Source organism: Cricetulus griseus, chromosome 4 (assembly GCF_003668045.3).
Source record: "Cricetulus griseus strain 17A/GY chromosome 4, alternate assembly CriGri-PICRH-1.0, whole genome shotgun sequence".
Classification (NCBI taxonomy): domain Eukaryota; kingdom Metazoa; phylum Chordata; class Mammalia; order Rodentia; family Cricetidae; genus Cricetulus; species Cricetulus griseus.
The window spans coordinates 190801711-190825088 of NC_048597.1; the positions used below are offsets into that span (position 1 = coordinate 190801711).

General features: G+C 42.2%; 1 protein-coding gene across 3 annotated transcripts in view; it reads right to left on the reverse strand.

Annotated features, from left to right (window-relative positions):
* The window catches only part of Filip1 (filamin A interacting protein 1), a 103397-nt gene extending 80940 nt beyond the window's left edge, over window positions 1-22457 (reverse strand). For all 3 annotated transcript variants that reach the window (XM_035443820.1, XM_035443819.1, XM_035443818.1), the window contains exon 1: window positions 22185-22457. In XM_035443820.1, coding sequence (XP_035299711.1) covers window positions 22185-22457 — 273 coding nt within the window. The remainder of the gene's footprint in view (window positions 1-22184) is intronic.
* Between the last annotated feature and the right edge of the window lie 921 nt (window positions 22458-23378).

Consider the following 23378-nt stretch of genomic DNA (forward strand, 5'->3'; position numbering starts at 1 on the left):
TCAGTATTTTATGTATTTGAATGCTATTGGGTACACCAGAAAAATGTTGTATATATGTCAATGGCGATCTGTGACTATAAAATCAACACCATCAAACAAATAGCTGGATTTCACTGAAATGTCACACAGTGTTCAAGTACATTATTTGCCCATTAGCAATAGGAATATAGTCAAAGTGCTCAAACATTTAATTCATCATTTTTACCTCAATATTCAGGTGTGTGCATATATAAAGTATTATTTACAACATGCTTTCTCCCTGTCTGCACTTCCCACAGTCAACCAAGAATTGTTTGGTAGGTTTTTCAGTCTTTCTGAGGGAAGATGATGGAAAACTTGACTTTGCTACAAGCTCATGAGTAGTTACTTCCAAACATCTATCATCTAAAATCAGAGCAGTTAGGTTAGACATGTGGGCCATGGTTTCATGTCTTACATATTTTGCCATAATAAATTAAACTTAAGCTGTACGGGGCAGCATGACATTTATTCTGATGTGGGAAATATTTGTCACACTGGCTACTCTAATATTGCCAGTTCATCTTCTCTTTTCAAGATAAATGACCAAGAGCCAATAGCCAAAATTTGATCCATAGCTGAAAACTTCCAGGAAAAGAACTTTCTAGATTACAATAGAATTGATAAAATGGCCCAGAGTGCCCTCAGTTTATTTCAAGCTCCCTACTGTTTATCTGCACTTGCTGAGCTGCCAAACATAATTGTCTCAGACAATTGATATGCACTGATCTCTGCTGAGAATTTTGTGGTCCGGAACCTTATCTGAGCTGTCATCAGAACACTTTGTCATCCATAAGTGAATGGTCAGATCAAAGCATGGTGACGATGACTAAATAGAAGAGGCAGGTGGGTGAAGTAAGTCAGCCAGTGCTGCCAGATTTCTCAGCACTGAACTCATCGTTTCATGTTTAATAGTGGCCAGTCTGGTTAATAACACTATGAGCATATCCCTAAATGCCTTTCACATTTCTCCATGACCCCTAAAGTCTCACAAGTATGTAGTATAAATACCCTCTTTCTACTGACACTCTTTACACAGGCTTATTCCCAAAAGCTAATCTAGCAAAAGGAACCAAAACAGCATGGACACACCTGATATAGCCAAAGTCCTAGTGGCGTGATGTTACATTCACAGAGATCGGTTCTGAAGGTTCCCAGGTGACTAGACTACAGAAAACCATTCAAAACCATCTCTTCTTCGGGAATCTGGCATTGCTCTTCTAGCTGGATTTCCAAAGAATTCACCGAAGCCATGAGAGAAAGAAATACTCACGCACTTCTGGTACTGCAGCCGCCAACAGGCTCTTGGTATTTGGGGCATGACTAATAAAACAAAAAACTCGCCCCAAACTCAAATTGACCCATGCCTCTCCCTATCACCATCACTCTGATCATGTGTCTTTCCTATCACCATGAATTTTCCAACAGTGTTCTCTGAAACTCACACTCAACTACAAGCAAATTCTCATATATTTACCAACTCTTCTGAGACTGTCCCCTTCACCTCATCAGTCTAAGGTAGTGATTCACATTTAGCAGCATATTGGAATCAGTGATCTTTAGAAGTACACACACACACACACACACACACACACACACACACACACACACACACAGAGGCACATGCACACACACATGCATGCATATGAGTGCAGACTCCTGACTTTTGCCTCCAGACAATTAAACTGCCAAGCATGAGAATCACAGCCTAAAGAGAACATACTAACATGCATACCACCTCCCAACAGTTCAGAAGTGAATGGTTTCTCTTCCACTCTCCTTGTTTTGATGGGCTTGTATGTGATAAAGGTTTCCTTCTTGTTCTTGATCACTGCTCCAGAACATTCTCTCATGCCTGAAATATCCTATCATTGATTTTCATGTCATCACATAATACCAGCTAATTTCCTTTCGTCTTTTTGCATAAATCACCCTTGATTATTCACTCTCCTTCCTTAAAGCTATTGCCTCTGGATCACTGTCAAGTTTCTGAATGAGTCTGTAATTCCCTAGGATCACAGCCTGTGCTCCAGCTGCCCTAAAAGCCAAGCTTCATCACCCATTCTTGTTGTTGATTTTTTTCTTTTTTTAGATTTATTTATTATGTATACAGTGTTGTATCTGCATACATGCCTGCACACCAAAAGAGGATATCAGATCTCATTATAGACGGCTGTGAGCCACCAGGTGGTTAGTGGGAATTGAACACAGAGGACCTTTGGAAGAGCAGTCAATGCTCTTAACCTCTGAGGCATCTCTCCAGCCCCTCATCACCCATTCAAAGAGCCAGCTTAATGATTAAAAGTAGAAAAACGAGACTTATTCAATGTGACCACATTGGAAAAGACAAAGAAATTCAGTGACACTCCTCTCCTCAAGTCCATCTTTGGGGTCCTAGCAAGAGGTTTAGATTGAAGTAGAGGGCCAAAGAAACACATAGCTAACAAATACAGCCAATGCCTGGTCCCACCCATCACTTCCCCATCATTGTTCAGTTTCCAATCTCTTCAGCAAGGCAAGGTCTGACAAGCAACAAATCTCTTCACTGCTCTGGATTTAGCCTTTTCTTCTCCCAAAATGAAATTCCTAGGAAATTACAATTTCTTTGGGTCCATTGTCCAAAATTAGAGACACAGTATCCCCTTAGAACCCTCATACTCATGGGGCCAGGTGCACTCTGACTTTCATGGTCCTGGAACCCTCTATTCTAATGATCTGTCTTTATTTTATACTACCTTGTAAATACTTTTAGTCACAATCTAGTTCTCTGGTATTATAAAAAACTGTAACCATCTGTAATTTAAAGTGTGTACCACCATCTCAGCTGTTTGTCATCGATTCTTTCTAGAACCTTAAATTTAACAATATTTGATGATGGCAGCTGATAAACCATTGACGTTTCCATCCTTTCACTGACTTTCATTCTTCATTTCCCAATACGCTCATTTCCCTTCTCATCTCTACTCAGTTTCCACTGCAGACATCATTTTCCTGCTCCTTCCCTCGCTTGACTATACTCTCTAGTTCAAATCACATACAACCTTGTTTAAATCTAAGTCTTCCCCTCAAAGGTTCAAATCTGTATCTACAGCAAAAACTCATCAGACCAACTGATCTCACTTCAAATCATTATTGCAGTCCTCTACTCTAATGCCTCCCACAAATCATCACACTACTTCTCTCCCCACTCTCACATACATTCACACCCGACTTCTCCCTTATCAAATCATCCACACACATTTCCCCTTACTGACCAGCTTGCCAAGAGGAGCAAAACAACTGGGAACAAACTTGCACAATTTCCCGTCACCTCAGATTCTACCTGTAGCTTATTCCATAAAGCTCATGTCCTATGTGGAGAATTTAACTGCCAAGGCCAGCTTTTTTTTTTTTTTTTTTTTTTTTTTTTTTTTTTTTTTGTCGTGTACACTTGGGTCTGTCCCCTCTCAACTGCTCAGCCAGTCAATAGCATATGTGCTCTTTCTGCACTTTCTCATTTTTATGGGCCTCAGTGTAAGTCAGCTTTCCCTTGCTGTGACAGACACTTGAGGAAGTAAGGCTGAAGGAAGAGAGATTTGATTGGGCTCAGCATTTTAGAACCTCATGGTCTCGGCTCTATAGCTTTCAGGCCTGTGGTGAGGCTGCACATTCTTACAGAAGCATGTGGTAGCCAAGAAACATAGCAGGATGGCCTAGGTCCCACTGTCACCTTCAAGGGCTACATCTCCTAGAAATCTACTTTCAACTATGTCCACACACACACACACACACACACACATATAAATACAACAGATAAATAAATTCAAGGAGTCTGTTTTTATTGTTTGTGTGTATAAGGTTTGAGGGATGACTACCTTGCCAGTAAGGGGGCTCATCCCTAGGAGATGCTAATTCCCCTTCTTTAGCAGTCATTAGTTGCCTGTAGTTCTTTGTCTAGAGGTGGGACCATATGAAATTTTCCCCCATCAACTTAATCTTCCCACCGATATCGTCATTGTTTGAGTCTTATTTATGTAGTCATTTCTAGAAGAAACATTCACAGTAAAATTCATCATATTCTGGATCTTACAATCTTTCTGGCCTCTCTTCCATGATGTTCTCATCCCCTAAACTGCAGATGTAGGAGCCCTGATGTAAATGTACCCACTGGGGCTTTGTTCCCTGTGATCCAATGTTCCCTGCATTGTGTCCAGCTGTGCTTTTTCTGTGATGGTTTCATTTGCTGAGTGAGACACTTCTTTGATTAAGAACTAAATCTTTAACCCCCGAATCTTTGAACTATAAGAGCAACCAAGCATGCAGTTATTTTTCCCATCAGAATAAGACTGTCTTGTGACTCTACTTCCCCCACAGACCTCACTTCACCTTTCTCCTTTCCTTTCCAAGAAACTCACTGAAAGAGCAGTTGGTATTCGCTCCAGGATTCACTCCTCAAGAGGAGTGGGGTTTCTTTGAACTTCTTCTCATCAGGATTGGGCTGTAGTAGCTCCTCTGAAGCCTTTTATGAAGGCAGACTGTGATGTCCCTGTTGCTAATTGCAATGGGCAATTCTCATTCTCCATTTTCCTTGCTGCAGCAACGACACTTTCATGGAGAGAACGTGAACTCTGGGACCATGTGCTAATTTCCTCTGGACCTTTTGAACCACTCGTTCCCAGTCACCTCTTCCGACTCCCCATCGTCTCTCTAGCATCGTATGCCAGACTTGTCTTCTTACCTCCTATCTGTATCCAAATGCGTTTCCGTCACGATTTCACCCAGCTTCTCCTAACCCACATGCCTACAGCCTGGTTCCCTCAGCATTTTATCTTTTACTCTTTCATCCTCTAACATCTGTGTGACCAAACGCCTCTATTAACTCCTTTCTATTTCAGCATGTGGTGTGATTTCAGTTCTTCCAACAAACCCCAACAGCCACACTAGCCGTGTATAAAAGAGTAAAGTTGTATGCTTTGAACTAAAGTGAGTCCTTGATGGACGAAATACATAGGGAGGAAAACTACAGGGAGGTGTTACTACTAGCAGCAAAATTAGAAAATAATTATTTTCTTAATCTAAGAGAGGGAATATAAATTTCGATCCCTATCAGAGCCATAAATGGAAGTATTGATGTCTGACTAACAATAGTTATTATAAATTCCACAGAATAAAAAAAAATGTTTCAAAAGCAAAATAAAAATTACACAGAGAAAATATTTGACTTATTGCCCATGTCATAAAGAACTAACTGCTGTATAAATAATATTTATTAGCATAAAACCTCAAAATTCCAGAGGATAAAAGAGAACAGACTAGTCAGATAAATGGAAAGACAGAATCTCTAAGAACATTTGAAAAAAATGCTCAACTTTGGCCAGACGTTGCTGGTGCATGCCTTTAGCTCCAGCACTTGGAAGGCAGAGGCAGGTGGATCTCAGTGAGTTCAAGGCCAGCCTGACAGCCTGATCTACAGATTGAGTGCTAGGATAGGCTCCAAAGCTACACAGAGAAACCCTATCTCGAAAAAAAAATGCTCAACTACATTCATAAGATAAGAGTAAATTAAAACTATGAGGAAATACCCATTCCATCTAACAAAGTGTCAAAAGAAATAAAACATCTAACTGATAAAATAATAGGCAGCAGTTTTTGTTGGCAAGCATGTGAACACACAGGACTAAGCAAGGCAAGTGAGCAAAAGACTACAATAACACACACCTTGGAGTCACCAGTTCCATGTTTGAAGATTTAACCAACAGAGAATAAAATAGACAAACAATGTATGCATGCAGCATTAATATGGTGCCCAAGACTCATATATTCACACGCATACACAATAACAATAAAAACTTTAGATAATCCCCACGGGACTGTGAACTTGCAAATGTGCTCTCCTAATGGCTGATGCTGAAGTTTGGGTGAGAACAGGGTCTGCTATAATTGGTTCACATTGTTTCATGTTTCCTTTCAGGCCCTTGATCAGGAAGTGTTTAACATCAGAGCAAGCATTTCCCGACATCAGCAGCCGATGTTTGGAGGGGATGATAGAAATCCTGTCCTGCTCCAAGCAGGCAAGCATTGTGTTCTTGGTGTGCCGGACTGGTCTACAGATAGAATTACATGTGAGCTGGAAAGCCCAGAAGACAAGCATTCTTTGGGGGGAAAAATGTTTTTTTGGTATTTTATGTGCCCATGTATGCCATGAGCAGCATGTGGGTGCCCAAGGAGGCCAGAAGGGGGCATTGGATCCCCCAAAACTGCGGTTACAGATGGCCATGAGCCACTGAATGTGGGTGCTGGGAACCACACACCTGGTCCTTTGTAAGAACAGCAAGTCCCTTAACTGCTGAGCATTTCTCTAGCCCCCAAATAGTCTTTGTAATTCAGAGTTTATGCCCTTCCTTTTTACTATATGTAAATATCCTGCTGAAATTATTTCAACAATTCTCAACAGTGCCCTGCTTTTCCTCTTGAGTATTCACAAGTTGAGTAAAAATATTTGCTGCTGACAGTGATGGCATGAGTCACTTTGAGTCATTCACAGCTTCAAGGCTGGTCTGTTAACTGGTTGACATGGTGCTTGTGAAGTTCAATTTTAATCTCAGTTGAACTTGTCAGCTATTCAAAGACAAATACTGTACAAACTTGTCTTCTCTCACCCTAGCACCCTGAATGAGCTCCTGTAGACCAATTGGAGGGAAAAACAGAGAAGAACAAGAGAAACCACTGTAAGAGTGAGCCATCCTTTATCTACTGTCTTTATCAAGTAGTTTTAAAGAAAAGAGAAGGGAGTAAAAGAGGTTAAGGACTAGTCAGGACATCATACACAATGTCGAGGTTTACACATAGGTGATGTCAATGCAGTGGTACCATCAGTTTAAATTTACTGTATTCTGGACACTGTGTCCTGCATTTTCTTTGGCCTTATTTTTTGATGGTATATGGATCAAATCTAGGACCTTACACTTGCTAAGTGCTTAGTCTACCACTGAGCTATAGCTCTAGTATGCATTTTATTCTGTTTTTAAAGCCAACAAATTTAATTTAAAATTTTTTTATTACAATTATGAGACTATAGAATGCTTAGCCCCAAAGGGAACATATATACTGAAACCCCCTTCCCAGACTTAGGGATCATAGTGGAAGAAGGGGCAGAGAGAATGTAAGTGACAGACTACAAAGAAACATTATCTTCCAGACACAGCAGGGCAGTTGCACACATGATAGCATGCATAAAACCTGTGCACGCCTGAGATAGACCAAATCCCAGTAAGGAAAAAGGAGTTAGGCATCCAGTCCGACCTCAAGCATGGTGAAGCAATTGGCAATTATTAGCTTCTGGAAGAGAGAAACAGTTTCCTTAAGAGTGCAGCCCTTAGAAAGTTGACCCCTCTCCAGTGGATGGCCACATATCCAAGGATATCTGGGCACCACAAAGTTACCATGAAGGATTGAAATAATATGTGGCACATGCCTTTAATCCAAGCACTCAGGAGGCAGAGGCAGGCCTATCTATGTGAGTTAGAGGCCAGCCCTGGTCTACAGAGCGAGTTCTAGGATATCCAAGACTACACAGAAACCCTGTCTTGGAAAACAAAACAAAATAATACAAAGTTGAGTGAGTAAGGAATGGGGGTGAATCAGAGAAGAGCTGGGGGGACTGAGTATGTTTAAAGCATATTGTATAAAACTCTTAAAGAACTAATAATTTTTAAAAGAAAACAAATTTTGTTACATTTAGGGTGGTTTTTTTTTTTTTTTTTTTGTGTGTGTGTGTGTGTGTGTTCACCATGTGGATCTTGGGACTCAAATTGAAATCACCAGGTTGGACAGTGAAGCCTTTCTCTGAACCATCTCCAAGCCCAACATCATTCATTTTTAATATTAAGTATTAACACATAGTAATCATATAAGCTAATGGATTTTACTGTGGCATTTCTGAACATTCACATAGCATACTTCTACCATCTCTTGCTTTCCTGCTTCCCTGATTAGAAACATCTCATATGATATAATGATACAAACCAGAAAAATGCACCTTCCAGAAATGCACCTCTTTCCTTGAATGCTTTAAATCACCAACTACAAACTGACACTGGTGCAACCTATTCAGGTGATTAAACTCCTGTTGCTAAGAAAGAATTAAAAAAAAAAAGAGCAAGATGCTGTTGAGATGTAGCCTCACTTTAAAATATGAATTAGAGGCCAAAATGTAAGCCAGAATTTGAAATCCAACAAATTAAAAAAAAAGTTTTATATGGAAAAATTCCTGTTGGTTGATGACTTAAACTTCTCTCCCTTATCCACAGAACAGGATTCTTTGCCCAGTGTTTGCTTTCTTAACTTGGACTGCTAATACAACAGTGATATGTTGCTTTCTTTGGCATGCGATTTGGTGATTCAGTGCAATTTAAAATCATTAGCAATCAGAATGTAGTACAAGGTTGAATTTTTAAAAGACAATTTAAAGGAGAGTATGATGCCCAGTCTATAGGGAATTGTTGTGGAGGGAAAGAGCACTGGCTTTGGAGCCCATGGTATGTGGTATGTCTTACAAAGACATGTTCTAGGGAAGTCTCTTGAGCCTCTGAGACTGACTGCTCCTCAACACACCCAGAAGGGAGTGGTGCTGATGACATAGTGAAGACCCTGCCACACTGGGCAGCAAAAGATGGACAAATGGACACTATGAATAATACATTGTTGTAATATGGAAACACACAGCTAAGTAAACAGAAAACCCACAGCAGGCCACCCTCTCTCATCCCCCCACCAGGTGCTTTCATGTGGAAGAGATGCTGGGCTTCTCAAAGGAAGTCCCAAGTAACCTATTGCTGCCACTCAGGATCAGGAGATTATGATGGAGACATTTGCAGAGCAGGAGCCCACTTGGTTTCTGGCTAAGAGACAGCTCTGCCACTGACAGTGGCCTAATACATTCAAGAAAGACACTTCCTAAAGCGCTGTGTTGTAGCCACTGTGACAGGCAGAAGGGAACCCAGAGCACTGACATGATGACATGACCAGATGTTTCCTTGAAATCTCCTCCTGTTCATGGCACTGAATGTTTTCTCAGAGCCAGATCTCTGCATTTAACGTGCAATGACTTTTTAGAAAAAAAAAAATCCACTTTAAAAAAGTCTAATAGTAACCTATTGGTGTGACAACCTTACAGACAGGGCCTATCCTTGAGGAGTCTGCAACTTACAGTATTCCTTAACAGGAACCAGTAGAAGTCTTGTCAGAAATAAAGTTCAGAAAACGATGGAGACGAACTCACTTAAGTGAGGAATATGGACCAGGGTACATTGAAGAGACAAAAGTATTTAGTCAGGAGAGTATTGGGAGGAAGGGGTCTTAAATGTTCTGCCTGAGTTTACCAGGGACGACAGAGACTGCTGAGAAGTCAATGTCTATATATAAGCACAGGTACTTTCATTCATTTAATTCCTTCACATAGCAAATGGTCAGTCCCCACTCTCCACAGCATGAAGAGCCAGCACGGCCATGGAGAGGGTGATTTAGAGATGGGTGAGAGGTGTAAAAATACACTTAAATGAAGATTGCAGTATCAAATCAATAGAACTGTCCTTGACAAAAAAAGGATATTTCACTCTCAGTGAAGGGAAAAGAGGAGGAAAAGGAAGCGATAAGTGGAGGCTTGAGGTTTGGAAGGAAGTTAAGACGACCTCAATCTCCTAACTCAGCTAGGTCAGACCATGGGGAAGCAAAAACCTCAAGAGCAGGAGCAGGCACTAGGAGAGGAAAAGGTCAAACCCAACATCTAGGTTGTGTTCAGTGTCCTCTTTTAAAAAAAAAAAAGAAAGAAAGAAAGAAAGAAGGAACATCATGAACTTTGCAGGCAAATGGATGGAACTAGAAAAACCAAACAAACATCCTGAGTGAGGTAACCCAGACCCAGAGAGAGAAAAAAGGTATGTACTCACTCATAAGTGGATATTAGCTATAAAATAAAGGATAGCTATGCTACAATCCACAGACCCCAGAGAGACTAGGTAACAAGGATAGTTTATTGGCGGCAAGCAGGCAGGGAGGTGGGGGCGGGGAGATCTCCCTGGGAAGGGGATAGAGGAGATTTCATGAGTGAACTGTGAGCAGGTGGAGATGGGATCAGGTTGGGGGCAGTGGACGGGGAGAGTACTGAAAGAGAATACTGGAAAATGGGAGCATTTCTGGGTCAGGGAGAAATCTGGTGCAAGTGAACGTCCCAGGAATCTGTAAAGATGACCCCAGCTAAGACTCCTAGCAATAGCAGATACATAGCCTAAACTGGCCATCTCCTGTGATCAGGCAAGACTTCCAGTGGAGGGACTGAGACACCAAACAAGCCACATTATCTTTACCTATGGGGTCTGCTGCCGTGAGGGTGGCCTAGAGATTTGGTCAAACAAAAACTGGTCTAACCTAAAAGCCATGCCAAGAGTGTAAGCCCACCCCTGGACCCACAGGGTGGATGACTCAGAGACCTAGGATAGAACAAAACACAACTGGGGGAAAAAAATGTCAGTGTAGTGATGCCTAGCCCAATTGTCATCAGAGAGGCTTCATGCAGCAACGGATGGAAACATGCAGACCTACAGCTAAACATTAGGAGGAGCTCAGGTAATCCTGCAGAAGAGGTGGAGGAAGGATTGTAGGAGCCGGAGGGGGTCAAGGATACCACAAGAAAATCCACGGAATCAACTAGCCTGGGCTCACAGAGACTGAACTGACAACTAGAGAGCCTGCATAGTACTGACCTCTGCATATATATGACAGATTGGTAGCTTGGTCTTCTTCTGGGACTTCTAACAGTGGGAGCAGGAGTTGTCTCTGACTCTTTACTCCACAAACTGGGTCAACCTGCCAAGCCTTAATACATGGAGTGGTGCTTAGTTTTACTGCAACTTGATATGCCATGTTTAATTGATATCCAGGCCCTTTCCTGAACAGAAATGGGGGGAGGGGTGGGTTGAAGGGGAGGGGTATGGGGAGTAAGCAGGTGGGACTGAGAGGAGAGGAGGGAGGGGAAACTGCAGCCAAGATGTAAAATAAATAAAAATAATAAACAACAAACACACTTTGCACCGTCCCTGTTGTCACTCATACACAGCACCGCCACCACCCCTCTTCTGAAAACATCCCCCAAAGAACCGCTTTCCCAAGCTCACTGGGACACCAGTCATCTGCTGTGAATCTAACCAAGCAAAGTGTCTACTCAATAATGGACTGTTTTGTTTCCATCCTTGGTGGTTGGTGTTACTTTTCAACTTGAAAGAATCTACAATCAAAGGGGAGATAGGTCTCTGGGAACGCCTCTGGTGGGTTTCACCTGAGAAGCTCCAACCACTGTGGGTCTCTGACTGGAATCCTGACCTGTGTAAATGGAGAAAAGGAACTGAGCAGAAGGCAGCCTGTATCCCTCTGAGTTCCCGACCAACCATGGACTGATGTGACCAGCTGCTTCACGCTCCTGTTCTCTTCAGTTCCCCACCATATTGGAGTGTACCCTTGACCTGTCAGCCAAAATAAGCCTTTCCCTTACTTAAATTGCCTTTTACCTTGTTTCTCTTCTTTCCTTCCTTTCTTTGATGGGGGATGTCCTTAAAGTTGTTTCAGCCAATGGACAGGCAGAATGTAGCCAGGCAGGAAGTATAGGTGGGGCTACCAGACTAGGAGAATTCTGGTGAGAGGACACAGAAAGGAGCTGCCAGGGAGACACCATGTAGCTACCAAGAAGATAGGATTCCAGGCATTCCCTGGTAAGATAAGGCCATGTAGAAATTCATAGATTAATAGTTTGGGTTAATAATTAAGAGAAAGCTAGCTAGTAAGAATCCTAAGCCATTGACCAAACAGTTTATAATTGATATAAGCCTCTGTGTGTTTATTTGGGGCTAAAGGGCTATGGGACCAAGTGGGACAGAAACTCTGTCTACATTCCTTCCTTCTTTCCTTTCTTTCTTTTTTTTCTTCTTTTGAAACAGGGTTTCACTACCATGTACAGTTCCTTAAATTGCTTTTGTCAGGGTTGTTTTTGTTTTACTTATTTGTTTGAAACAGAGTCTCTCTGTATATCCTTGACTGGCCTGGAACTCTTGTAGTCTAGGCTGGCCTTGAACTCCCGTGTTCCTTTTGCCCTCTACCTCCTACACACTGAGATTAAAGGCGGGTGCCACCACACCCAGCTTTGTCAGGGTATTTTTTTAAATCACAGCAGCAGGAAAGAAAACTGAGACCCACCCTGTGCTCTGAAGGAGCCCTGTGGTCTATAAATGTCTTCTGGAATCCTCCCGCCCTTGAATCTATGACACATCACTTCCCACTCTGTATCCAGGGTTCCCTTTCCTCTCTAGCCAGCTCTTTTTATTCTACCCCAGATTCAGCATGGTCTAAGGGCCTGCCAAGGATGGACGCCTGGGCACCATCCTTGTGCTCCTCAGGCATGGCTATGTGCTTTTCTCTGTATTCACTGTATTTAACGCAGGGTTTACTTAAGCACATGTAGCTACTTAAATTAATTAGCAAGAGGAGCTGGAAAGACGACTCAGAGGTTGAGAGCACACTGCTCTTCCAGAGGACCTGAGCTCAATTCCCACATCTACCGTGGGCAGTTTAGGAGTGTCTATAACTCTAGCTCCAGAGTAACCAATGCCCTCTTCTGGCCTCCAAAAGCACTGCACCCATGAGCACAAATCCACACATAGACAAATATATTCCCACAATTTAAAAAAATAATAAGACAATATATATGTTTTTAATTATAACTAAACAAAAGTCAAAATACAACTTCTCAGCCTAATTAGCCACATTTCAAGTAACTACAAGCCACATGTGGCTAGTGACTACCACATAGGTTGGGGCAAGTACAGAACATTCCTTTCTTCATCAGAAGTTCCAGTTGAGTTGCACAAGTCTAGCTCTTGCTTGAGCTGCAGTGTAACAGGGCCCAGACCTTAGCACAACTGACTCCATGATGGAAGTACCATTCAGGGTGTAAGACTCAGCATGTAGACAGCACCACCAGGCAAAACAAAGACCTAATCCATGGAATTCATAGTTCTGGGAAAGTCTCTAAATGTACTAGCCTTGCTTTTGGGCTTCTGTAATTCTGCTTCTGGATAACTGTTCTTGTTAACTGAACAAGTTTTTTGTGCTTAAACACTCACCCTAAGAAAAGTTCAGGGCTACACTGGGATCCCCAGCACCTACTATAGTCACCATCTGACTAATGAAGACTTTCTATTGGCTTAAATCTGTGTCCAAGCAGTCTTTTCTAGTGGAGACCCCACAACAGAAGACCCAGCCATGTGATTGACTCTTCCCTGGAAGCCCTTCTAAAATCAGGAGTTCTTTCTGCTCCAAATCCATTTAATGTGAACAGACCCTGATTTTACTCAAAACTGGCTTCATACAACAAATACACATATACAACAAATAATTGGGGGTGTTTACATAGATAATTGGAATGTTTGGATAAAGTTGGCTCAGCTAGAATGACTGAGATCACTTTCACTGATAGAAAAGTGGGTCATAGGAGAAAGGAGCTGTCTCCATCTTTAACTAAGTCCCCTACAGGGTGCTCTCTCCTGTCCAGATCCCAGCAAACAACAAAAAATACTTTGTGGGAGGTTATTTTTATTAATCTGTTTTTCCCCCACACTTCTCAACAAAACTTCTGCCCTGTACTATCAGTGAGAATATTGTCCTCACTGCAGACTGATCCTATTAGGAACACCAAACATACTCTACCACAAACAGTGAAAATCAGACAGCAGAGCTCTTTGTCAAAATGCAAACAATACTGCTATTCGATTCTGTGGCTTTAGAGTCAACAAAAGGCCAGATCTGGTCTTGATTTTAATCAGAAAGTGGCCTGCCTTTCTACCTCCTGAACTCAGCGAAGACATGCCATTCCCAGCACGCTGATCATGTCAGTGGTGTGAGATTTCACTGGGCGCCTTGCTCAAGGTGACCTCAGCCTGATATTCTAAAGATGAAGCACTTGAGAGCAGGTGAGTCATCAAGCTAAAAAGCCAGAAAGGGTAACTGAAATCCAGCACTTCAGAAGCACGCAGTTTGGAAGGGAGGCCACACCCTGTGACAAATGGGACCCATTTAGGAGAAGAAAAGCTATCGTCAAAGGAAAAGGTGATATATTGCACCCCTTCGAGACGAGCCTGTTGTGCTTGGCTGCACTAAGTGATTCCTCATCTTCAGTTAAGTATGACAGCTCTTTTTAAAGATGACAAAAAGAGGGGCAGGAGACAAGGATCAACAGTCAAAAGTGCGTAATGCTGCAGGGGATCTGAATTAACCTCTCAGCATCCTCATGGCATCAGATGGCTCACAAAAGCCTATAACTCCAGCTCCATGGGACCCAAGACCTCAGGCACCTGAACTCCTTCCTGTGCCTACACACAAACACATACATGTCAATAAAGACTGCTCTGCTCCCCACTCCCAAGATGAACAAAACAAACAAACAGCCAAAGCAATCACAAACAACCCTGGAATCATTGTATGTGTGGTAGAAATATCATTGCAAATGTTTATGACCATTATCAGTAATTCGATAAGAACACAATTTTGTATATGATGATTATATAATTCAAATGTTTTTAAATACATTACAACATCAATCTTGGTCTGGAGAGATAGCTCAATTCATAAAGTTCTTGCATGAGCACATACATGTGCACATAAAACACACAGACGTTTATCCATTCACAGACATGATCATGTACACACACACACACACACACACACACACACACACACACACACACACACGAAAGTTGATCTTATGAATGCTTCAGAGGGTGTATAAATATTAGAACATTTTGAGATTATCAGTCACCAATAGACTAACAATGATGATATATGCCCTGTCCCTTTCTAAATCCTTTAAAGTTTTTGGTTTTTTGACAACACAATATAAATATATAAGACACTTGCAGAACATGTATAGATGAGATGCTATGATTTGTACATAACAAAATGATGCAGGATCTCAGAGCAGAACAAGGGCAAGTGTTGGAGGGAAGGCAGTATAAAAGACTTCACAAATGAAGTAAGTCTTTGGTGGTCTCTAAAGACACAAAATTTCCCGAAAGAGACCAAATTTTGTCTTGCAGTATTCTTAGTGTGAAATAAACAGAAGATAAATTCCCCTTGGAATGGTGATGGTGTTTGAGTTTGTATTTATGAGTCAGAGTAGTGGAAGCGTGTTAATCCTGCCTATTGGGATAGGAATGGTCATTTAAAAGGAACACTAAAAATGAATTTTCATAGCTAAGGAGTAGATACTTAACAGAGTCCGCTGGTTGCTGGTTAGCCTGAGCAATTTCAGTTTCAATCTAATAAAGGCTAAGGCTGTCACACAAATTCCTAAGCAACAGAATGACATAATCAAGAGAAATACTCTGGCCAAAGTTGTCTACAAAGTCATCTGCTGACCTCTTGACCTCCTGCTCTCATATTTGACCAATGATTACAGACATGGTCTCCATTCCAAATCTGCCTTCATCCTAGGTTTCGGACATTTAATGGGATGTTTAATCAATATCCTAACTTCACCATTTCTTCACACCACTAACTCCAACTGCCTTCAGTGCTACTTCCAAGAACACACCCTATATCCTAAGTTAGTTAAGCCGGTGTAACATCGTATCTTATGTGGAAAGAGGCTAATCTCCAGTCCTTCCGGCCCTTTCTTTATCGTTCTGAGTTGTTCTGGTCACTCAATCCAATAATTCTTCCTTGCTGGGTATTCCTCACCTACACTCTCTACATTCCTGCTCTGACAACTTCAACCCTAATTTCAACACCGTGAACTGTGTCTTCTTTTAAAAAGGAGACATGTGCAGCGTTACTTCCTGTGTATCTTTATGTTCTACTCATGAGAGACCACATTATCCATGACAACCTTCATCAAACACCTCACCCCCACCTGGGGCAGTGATCCAGCATGTACAGGATCTTCCTAAGGACCACTGATTAGCCCACATCTCCTCTCAGTGGGACGAACAACACTTTAGCTGAATGAGAAGACAGGCTTGTCAGGAAGCTCTTAACTGTCTTCTCCTGAGAGTCAAGCTTTCATCCGCCTGTCACGAAGAAGATGGAGGGTTTTCCCCCATTTCAAGGTCAAGATCCAGGTCAGCTCCCAAATCATGAGTTTGATTCCCTTTCTTCTGTCTCCTCCAACATTCTGTCATCGACAATCCTTTTGCCGCCTATGTCCTTGGCACTGCTCCACTCTGGTCCTGTCACCTCTTAACCTATCAATACAGTGAAGTCCTTTCGTCGTTGAAAACCTTCCCTGATGTAGTTCCTCTCTGGCTGCTCCCTTCTCTCTGCTTTCCATGTTCAAACTAGTCCAGGCAGTTATCTTGATTAACCAGGTTTACTGACAATCACACTAGAAATCCTCCTTCATACCTCAGGGGCTGAACAGAGGTCCAGAGTCAATGTTCGAGGGCCAGGCAGCAAGCCTTCAGAATTCTATTGCACTTCTCTGTAGGATTTAGCTTTCAAATCACACTGCTTGTATCTCTTAAAGAAAGCTCAAAGTAAAGTACTGTAGTGGTTTCAAATAAAGAGGTGAGCATGTGTATTCTAAGAGTTTTGGCCATGTTAAACATGTTTTACCGCTCAGCTAAAGAGGGAAGAAATTAGCCTCTACTTCTATTTATGAGTGAGTGTATTTCAGAGTTAAATAACTCTTATCCATTTTTCCTAAATTCCTAGATTTCTGATAGACATGACTCTCTATTTCATTAACTTCCCTCCCTACCTCTCCCCACTGGCAACAGGCTTAGAAATTCTGGGATCCCTGAGCAAATTGAGAACATGGGAAGAGGCGAGAGGGAGCTACAAGAGTGAGAAGGGAAGAAAAGGAAGGATGCAGAGGTCATGAGAAAGCGGAAATTTTGAGTCAGGTGTAGATTAGAAAAAAGGACATATGACAGGTAGGATTTTCATTGGGGTGGTGGTAGGGGAGGAAGGGAGGGAGAAGGGAACTGGGATTGTCATGTAATTCAATCTTGTTTGTAATTCAAATATATAAAAAGAAGAAGAAGAAGAAGAACCAACAACAACAAAAAAGAAATTCTGGGATCACTATGAAAAGCAATCCCAGTGAGTAAATTCAGCCTGCAGCCCTCCACTGGCAGAACTCTCTGCCCACCCAACTGATGGACCTCTCGGCTGCCACCTCAGGCTGAGATAAGAACAACCATAAATTTGAAACATCCTGGGCGTTTGGACTTGTTCCATAATAATGTTCTTCAAATATTGTAAAGCACCCACTATTAAGTGATTGTTACTTAAAGTTATAAGGATGATTCAACAAATGGTGTTGGCACAACTGGATTCAGACATGCAGACGATTGCAGATAGATCCATATCTATCACCATGCACAAAACTCAAGTCCAAATGGATCAAAGATCTCAATATAAATCCAGTCACACTGAACCTTCTAGAAGAGAAAGTGGGAGATACCCTTGAAAGAGTTGGTACAGGAGACTGCTTCCTGAACATTACACTAGTAGCACAGACACTGAGATCTACAATTAATAAATGGGACCTCCTGAAACTGAGAAGCTTCTGGAAGGCAAAGGACACAATAAGACAAAACGACAGCCCACAGAAAGGGAAAAGATCTTCACCAACCCCACATCTGACAGAAAGCTGATTTCCAAAATATACAATGAACTCAAGAAGCTAGCCACCAAAACATCAATCAATGAAATTAAAAAGTGGGGTGCAGAACTAAATACAGAATTCTCAACAGAGGAGTCTAAAATGGCTGAAAGACACATAAGAAGGTGCTCAAAATCCTTACCCATCAGAGAAATGCAACTCAAAACAACTCTGAGATACCGTCTTACACCAGCTAGAATGGGTAAAATCAAATACACCAATGACAATCTATGCTGGAGAAGACGCGGAGAAAAAGGAACACTGTTCCATTGCTGGTGGGAGTGCAAACTTGTAAGACCACTTTGGAAATCAATATGGCGATTGCTCAGGAAAATGGGAATCAGTCTGCCTCAAGATCCAGCAATTCCTCTCTTGGGCATATACCCAAATAATGCACATTCATACAACAAGGACATATGTTCAACCATGTTCATAGCACCATTATTTGTAATAGCCAGAACCTGGAAGCAACCTAAATGCCCCTCAACTGAAGAATGGATAGAGAAAATGTGGTACATTTCGGAAAAAAGCAATGGAATCTTGAAATTCACAGGCAAATAGATGGAACTAGAAGAAACCATCTTGAGTGAGGTAACCCAGTCACAAAAAGACAAACATAATATGTATTCACTCATATATGAATTTTAGACATAGAGCAAAGGATTACCAACCTACAATCCTCATCACCAAAGGAACTAGGAAACAAGAAGGACTCTAAGAGAAAAATGCATGGACCTCGGAGAATGGGAAGGGGCAGAATCTCCTGAGCTAATTGGGAGCATGAGGGTAGGGGAGAGGGAGCTGCCAGAATGAGAGGAGAAGAGGAGTGGAGACAAGGAAATAGAGGAGCAGAAAGGTTAAATTGGGGGAAGAATAGAGGAGAGCAGGATGAGAGATACCATAACAGAGGGAGCCATTATAGGTCCAAGGAGAGATCTGGCACTAGGGAGATTTCCAGAGATCTACAAGGATGACACCAACTGACATTCTAGGCAATGGTGGAGAGGATGCCTTAAATGCCCTTCCCCTATAATGAGACTGATGACTACTTTATATGCCATCCTATATCCCTCATCCAGTGGCTGATGGAAGCAGAGGCAGACACCCACAGCTATACTCTGAGCTGAACTCTGGAACCCAGTTGCAGAGAGGGAGGAATGAAGATCAAAGGGGTCGGGACCAGGCTGGTGAAACCCACAGAAACAGCTGGCCTGAACAAGGGGGAGCACATGGATCCCAGACTGCTGTCTGTGAGGCCAGCATGAGACTGATCCAGACCCCTGAACATGGATGTCAATGAGGAGGCCTCGGCACTCTATAGGGCCCCTGGTAGTGGATCAGTATTTTTCCCTGGTATAAAAAGGAACCTTGAGAGCCCAACCCATGTGAAGGGATGCTTTCTTGGCCTGGACACATGGGGAAGGGCCTGGGCCCGGCCCGGATGATGTGGTGGAATTTGGGGAGCCTCCATGGAGAGCCTTACCCTCCCTGTAGCAGAGTGGGGATGGGTGGGGGACTGGTGGGGTCCTGAGGGGGAGGGGTGGGGAAGGGGGAGGAAGAAGGGATTGACATGTGAAGCAAGCTTGTTCCTAATTTGAACTAATAAAAAATTTATAAGGATGAATAAACTGTCTCGGTGAGGAAGAAGTGCAGGGAACAGGCTTCCCTCCAGTAAATGGAGAAGTAGATACGAACTAGTGAGCAGTCTTAAAGAAAATGGCTAGACATTCCAAAGGGACAGAGCTAAAGTCATTTGTTTATATTAGCCTGTTTCGTAAGCCATGTTTGAAATACATCACCTTCTGTCAGTTACCTAGAGCTAGAGTGTGTCAGTGACTGTGTGATGTGCTTGCAGAACACCAAAACCAACAGAATTCTGATATGTTATCTAATTGTCTTATCTAGTGTTCTCCGTATCTCTGTATATGCAGGGGGAAGAGAACAAAACTTAACAACAAAGGGAGGAATAATGAAACCCAATTTGAGGGATCTCTCCCCTAAAATGTATTGAAACAGATAAGCCAAGGGAATTTACAACATACAATGTTTTTTTTTAATCAAGAAGAAGAATTTCCTCATGTCTTGTTTTTGACTTACTTCAAGAATGTACTTTTGCCAAGTCTTTTTTTTTTTTGTACTGTGGTTTTTATGATGAGAGCACTACTTCCTTTGAAGTTTTGTTTGTCTTAGTACAGCCAAGTTGAGCGGATTCTTAAAAAGTGCTATTTTAGAACAAATACAAGGAGAAATGAACCACGGTGCCCAAACAATGGTTTGGGTGTACAGTTTCATTACTTTCAGTCCAGTCTGGGAAATATGTAACTAGTTTTTCACCCAGAGAGTACAAATGTTCCAGTTTATTAGAAAGCACGTATTACTGGAAACAGTCAAGGACAGAACTGTAATAACAGAAACCAGCTTAGTGACCTTGATTGATGCCAGCAACACTGGCTGGCCCTGGTGCTGAGACAAGCTGTATCAGCTGAGGTGTGGCAATGAAAAGTCTGGAAGATGTTCTCCTCTATCAGACTTCATCTTTGTCTTCTAGCCTTGACACCATAAGCCTATATCACCCAGTGTATCTGTGTATTTTTCTGCGGATTGACCTATAGATATGCTCCCCTGAGGCTCCTGTGTGAACACCAGCCACTGAGCAGTGAATACGAAACCTCCAGACTTGCAGAATGCCCAGCATGTGGCATCTCTACTGGGCCCACTTTTAACATTTGCATCACAGCAAACCTTGGGCTCTGATCTTGCTCTGTCCCTCTGGTGAAACAGAACCCTTCAGTTTCTCTTGCTTAAAAATTATCTTTCCACACAATGTCTTTGGTTTCTGAGTTTACATACGAATTTACATGGAGGAAGTTCTGGAGATCAAGGGTGAATATAAAGTTCCTGAAGTCGAGCCCCACGGGGACATTCCCAGAATGCAAGTGGTAAGAGGGATAGGATGCTGGACTAGATGTAAGACAAAGAATTTAGATCTATAGCAACTATGACTAAAGAGCCGACCCTCCATGGGCCAGGGTCACAACTGTTTGTGAGGTAAAGGAGACGGGATGAGGGAAGCATCTCCAGTTTGCAGTGTAGCCCAGAATCATATAGAAGCTTGAGGTGTCATCTCTAGGGTAAGGGCATTTGAGTCACATATGGTCAGCCCATAGAGAGACTGGCGGTCAATGGAGGTCTGAGAAACAGCCCACTAATTGCTCCATGAATGTCGAGCCATCCCTATAGTCCTGAGCTGACAGTAACTCACTCTCCAATGCACATTGCTTCATCTTCTCCCAGTATCAGCCTTCCAGACAGAACTCTTCCCCTTCTCCTGGCCAGCAAGCTTAGCAAAAGCCAGCAGATTTTCATCAGCCCGCTCCCATTTGCTAGAGGGAACAGCTTCCCACTATTAGTCACAATACCCCCCCTCCAATGTGATGGTGCTAACAGAGAATAAATGTCTACTACACCGCTACATCTCCAAATAGAAGATCACTTTCCTCTTAAACAAATGCAACCTTGCAAAATATGCATTTACAAAAATGTACATGGGTGCCTTTATATGTGTGTGTCTGATAATTTGCTTTACAATTTAAACCACCATGGAACTCTTTGAAGTACCAGATCCTTCATTTCTCTTTATCATCACCCCTCTCCCTGACGAATAATATTACACAAATTTACTTTTTTATAACTGACTAGGAATACACGTAAAGAAAGCATCTTGTATTCAAAGAGACAAATGAAAACACCTGTCTTTGGGACATCTGTCGATTTTCTTCAGGTTCCCTGGAGTGTGAGCTTATCTTTTACATACCAATCTAGAATGACACATAGTGCCACTATGTCCCTAAAAGCCACATGAGTGGCCTCAGAGTCCACCATGATATAATAGCCTTCTATAGAAAGAAGTGCCTGCAGGAGTTGCAGATCCACAGTAGCCAGCAGGGCTGAAATGGGGCGAGAAGATGGTGCTGCTATGGAAGGATCTGAAGGTGGATACACACCCTCACCATACTCAGTCATCAGCTCTCACTGGGGCACAGCTTGATAAGCTGGAGTCATCACTTAACTCTACCCAATAAATGTAACAGACAAAACAATAACTATGTCTCTAGGAGTGGTGACATTATTTTTAGTAATGGTGGTGTTCCAGGAAGTTTTTTTCTTGCTGTGAAATTCAAATAATTTTGCTCAGTTGTATTTGCTTGTGTTTTTCAAACTTTACGTCTATATGTTTTATATTTCTCTTTACCCCAGAGGCTTCCTTATCTGAACACACACACACACACACACACACACACACACACACAGAGAGAGAGAGAGAGAGAGAGAGAGAGAGAGAGAGAGAGAGAGATAGGATTTAGGCATAAATGAGGAAGATAAGCACCGCCCTCCCTTCCCAAAGATGCTCACAGTCCACTGAGGGACAGGTGGCTAGATCAGGAGCTAGAAGCACATGCCCTGAAGAGTCTGTCTCTACCTGCAGCTCCCCCTCCATGATGCTCAGGAGCTGGATGAGGTCCTCCTTGGATAACTCCAGAGTCTTCTTGGTCTTTTTTTCACTTTCTCTAGATGGTTTGAGGTGCCGTTTGACAGTTCCCGAAGCCGTGACATCATCTTCCTTCCGATTTGCCTTGTTCTTTTTTGCCTCTTCCGAGGGACCTTTATCACCAGCATTGCTGATGATGGAGGACTTGGGGCAGGAGACATGCCCGTTAGATGAACTTTCTCCACCTTGGTTTCGAGATCTCATTCCCACCTGCAACACATGAAAAGAGATGCTCTTCACCACCGCTAAAACTGTTTTCATCTAAATACTTAGAAACTTATAGCAGCTTTACAACTTCACCAATAAAGAGAAACAGAACAGCTCCCATTAGCTCCCTGGTAGCCTTGGTGAACGAGACATTAAAGTTTCCAGGAAAATGCTTGGTTGGTCTTCAGAAAAAAAAAAGTAAAACCATTTCAAGCGAAGATCAAGACTGGTATCAACTGTTCTCAGTCAGCCACACTGACGGTATCCCATACAGTAAGATGAGGATGGCAGTGTACCTTGAGATCTTCCTTCTCAAATCAGTTTATTAATGAAGTAAACACAGATGTACATTCTCAAAATTCGTAGCCAGTAATCCTTAAAATTATCAAGGTTATCAAAAGCAATAAAAGCTTTTGCAGCCCAGACAATTAATGTGACTGTGGCTTCTAGAATGGGATCCTAGAAGATGAGACACAGCAAAAGGGAGGGAGGACCTGGGCGGCAAGCATGGATGCCAGTCACCAGCAATGCATGCATCCCAGATGCTAGTCAACAGCAAGGCACGCACCCCAGCTCACTACTGCAGTAGCAATTCCACACTTACTAAGATATCAGTTATAGGGAAAACAGCATAGGTTATGCAGGAACCACATCATGCTTGAAAAAACATGCTGAGAATCTACATCGAACCACTTATTGCAAACTTGAAGCATCGCCAAGGGTGAGCTGAACAACACAACAGCTGGAAGATTTGAGGAGGGGCAGCACACAGTGATAGGCAATTTTATTTTTCCATGGCCTCTTTATTCAAGGTGGGTTTTCTTTATCAGTCACTATCAAATATATGAGTACAAAAAATGGGAGAAAATGATCAATTTCAAAATAAAAATTTTAAACAATATTTCCTGCAGAAAAAGG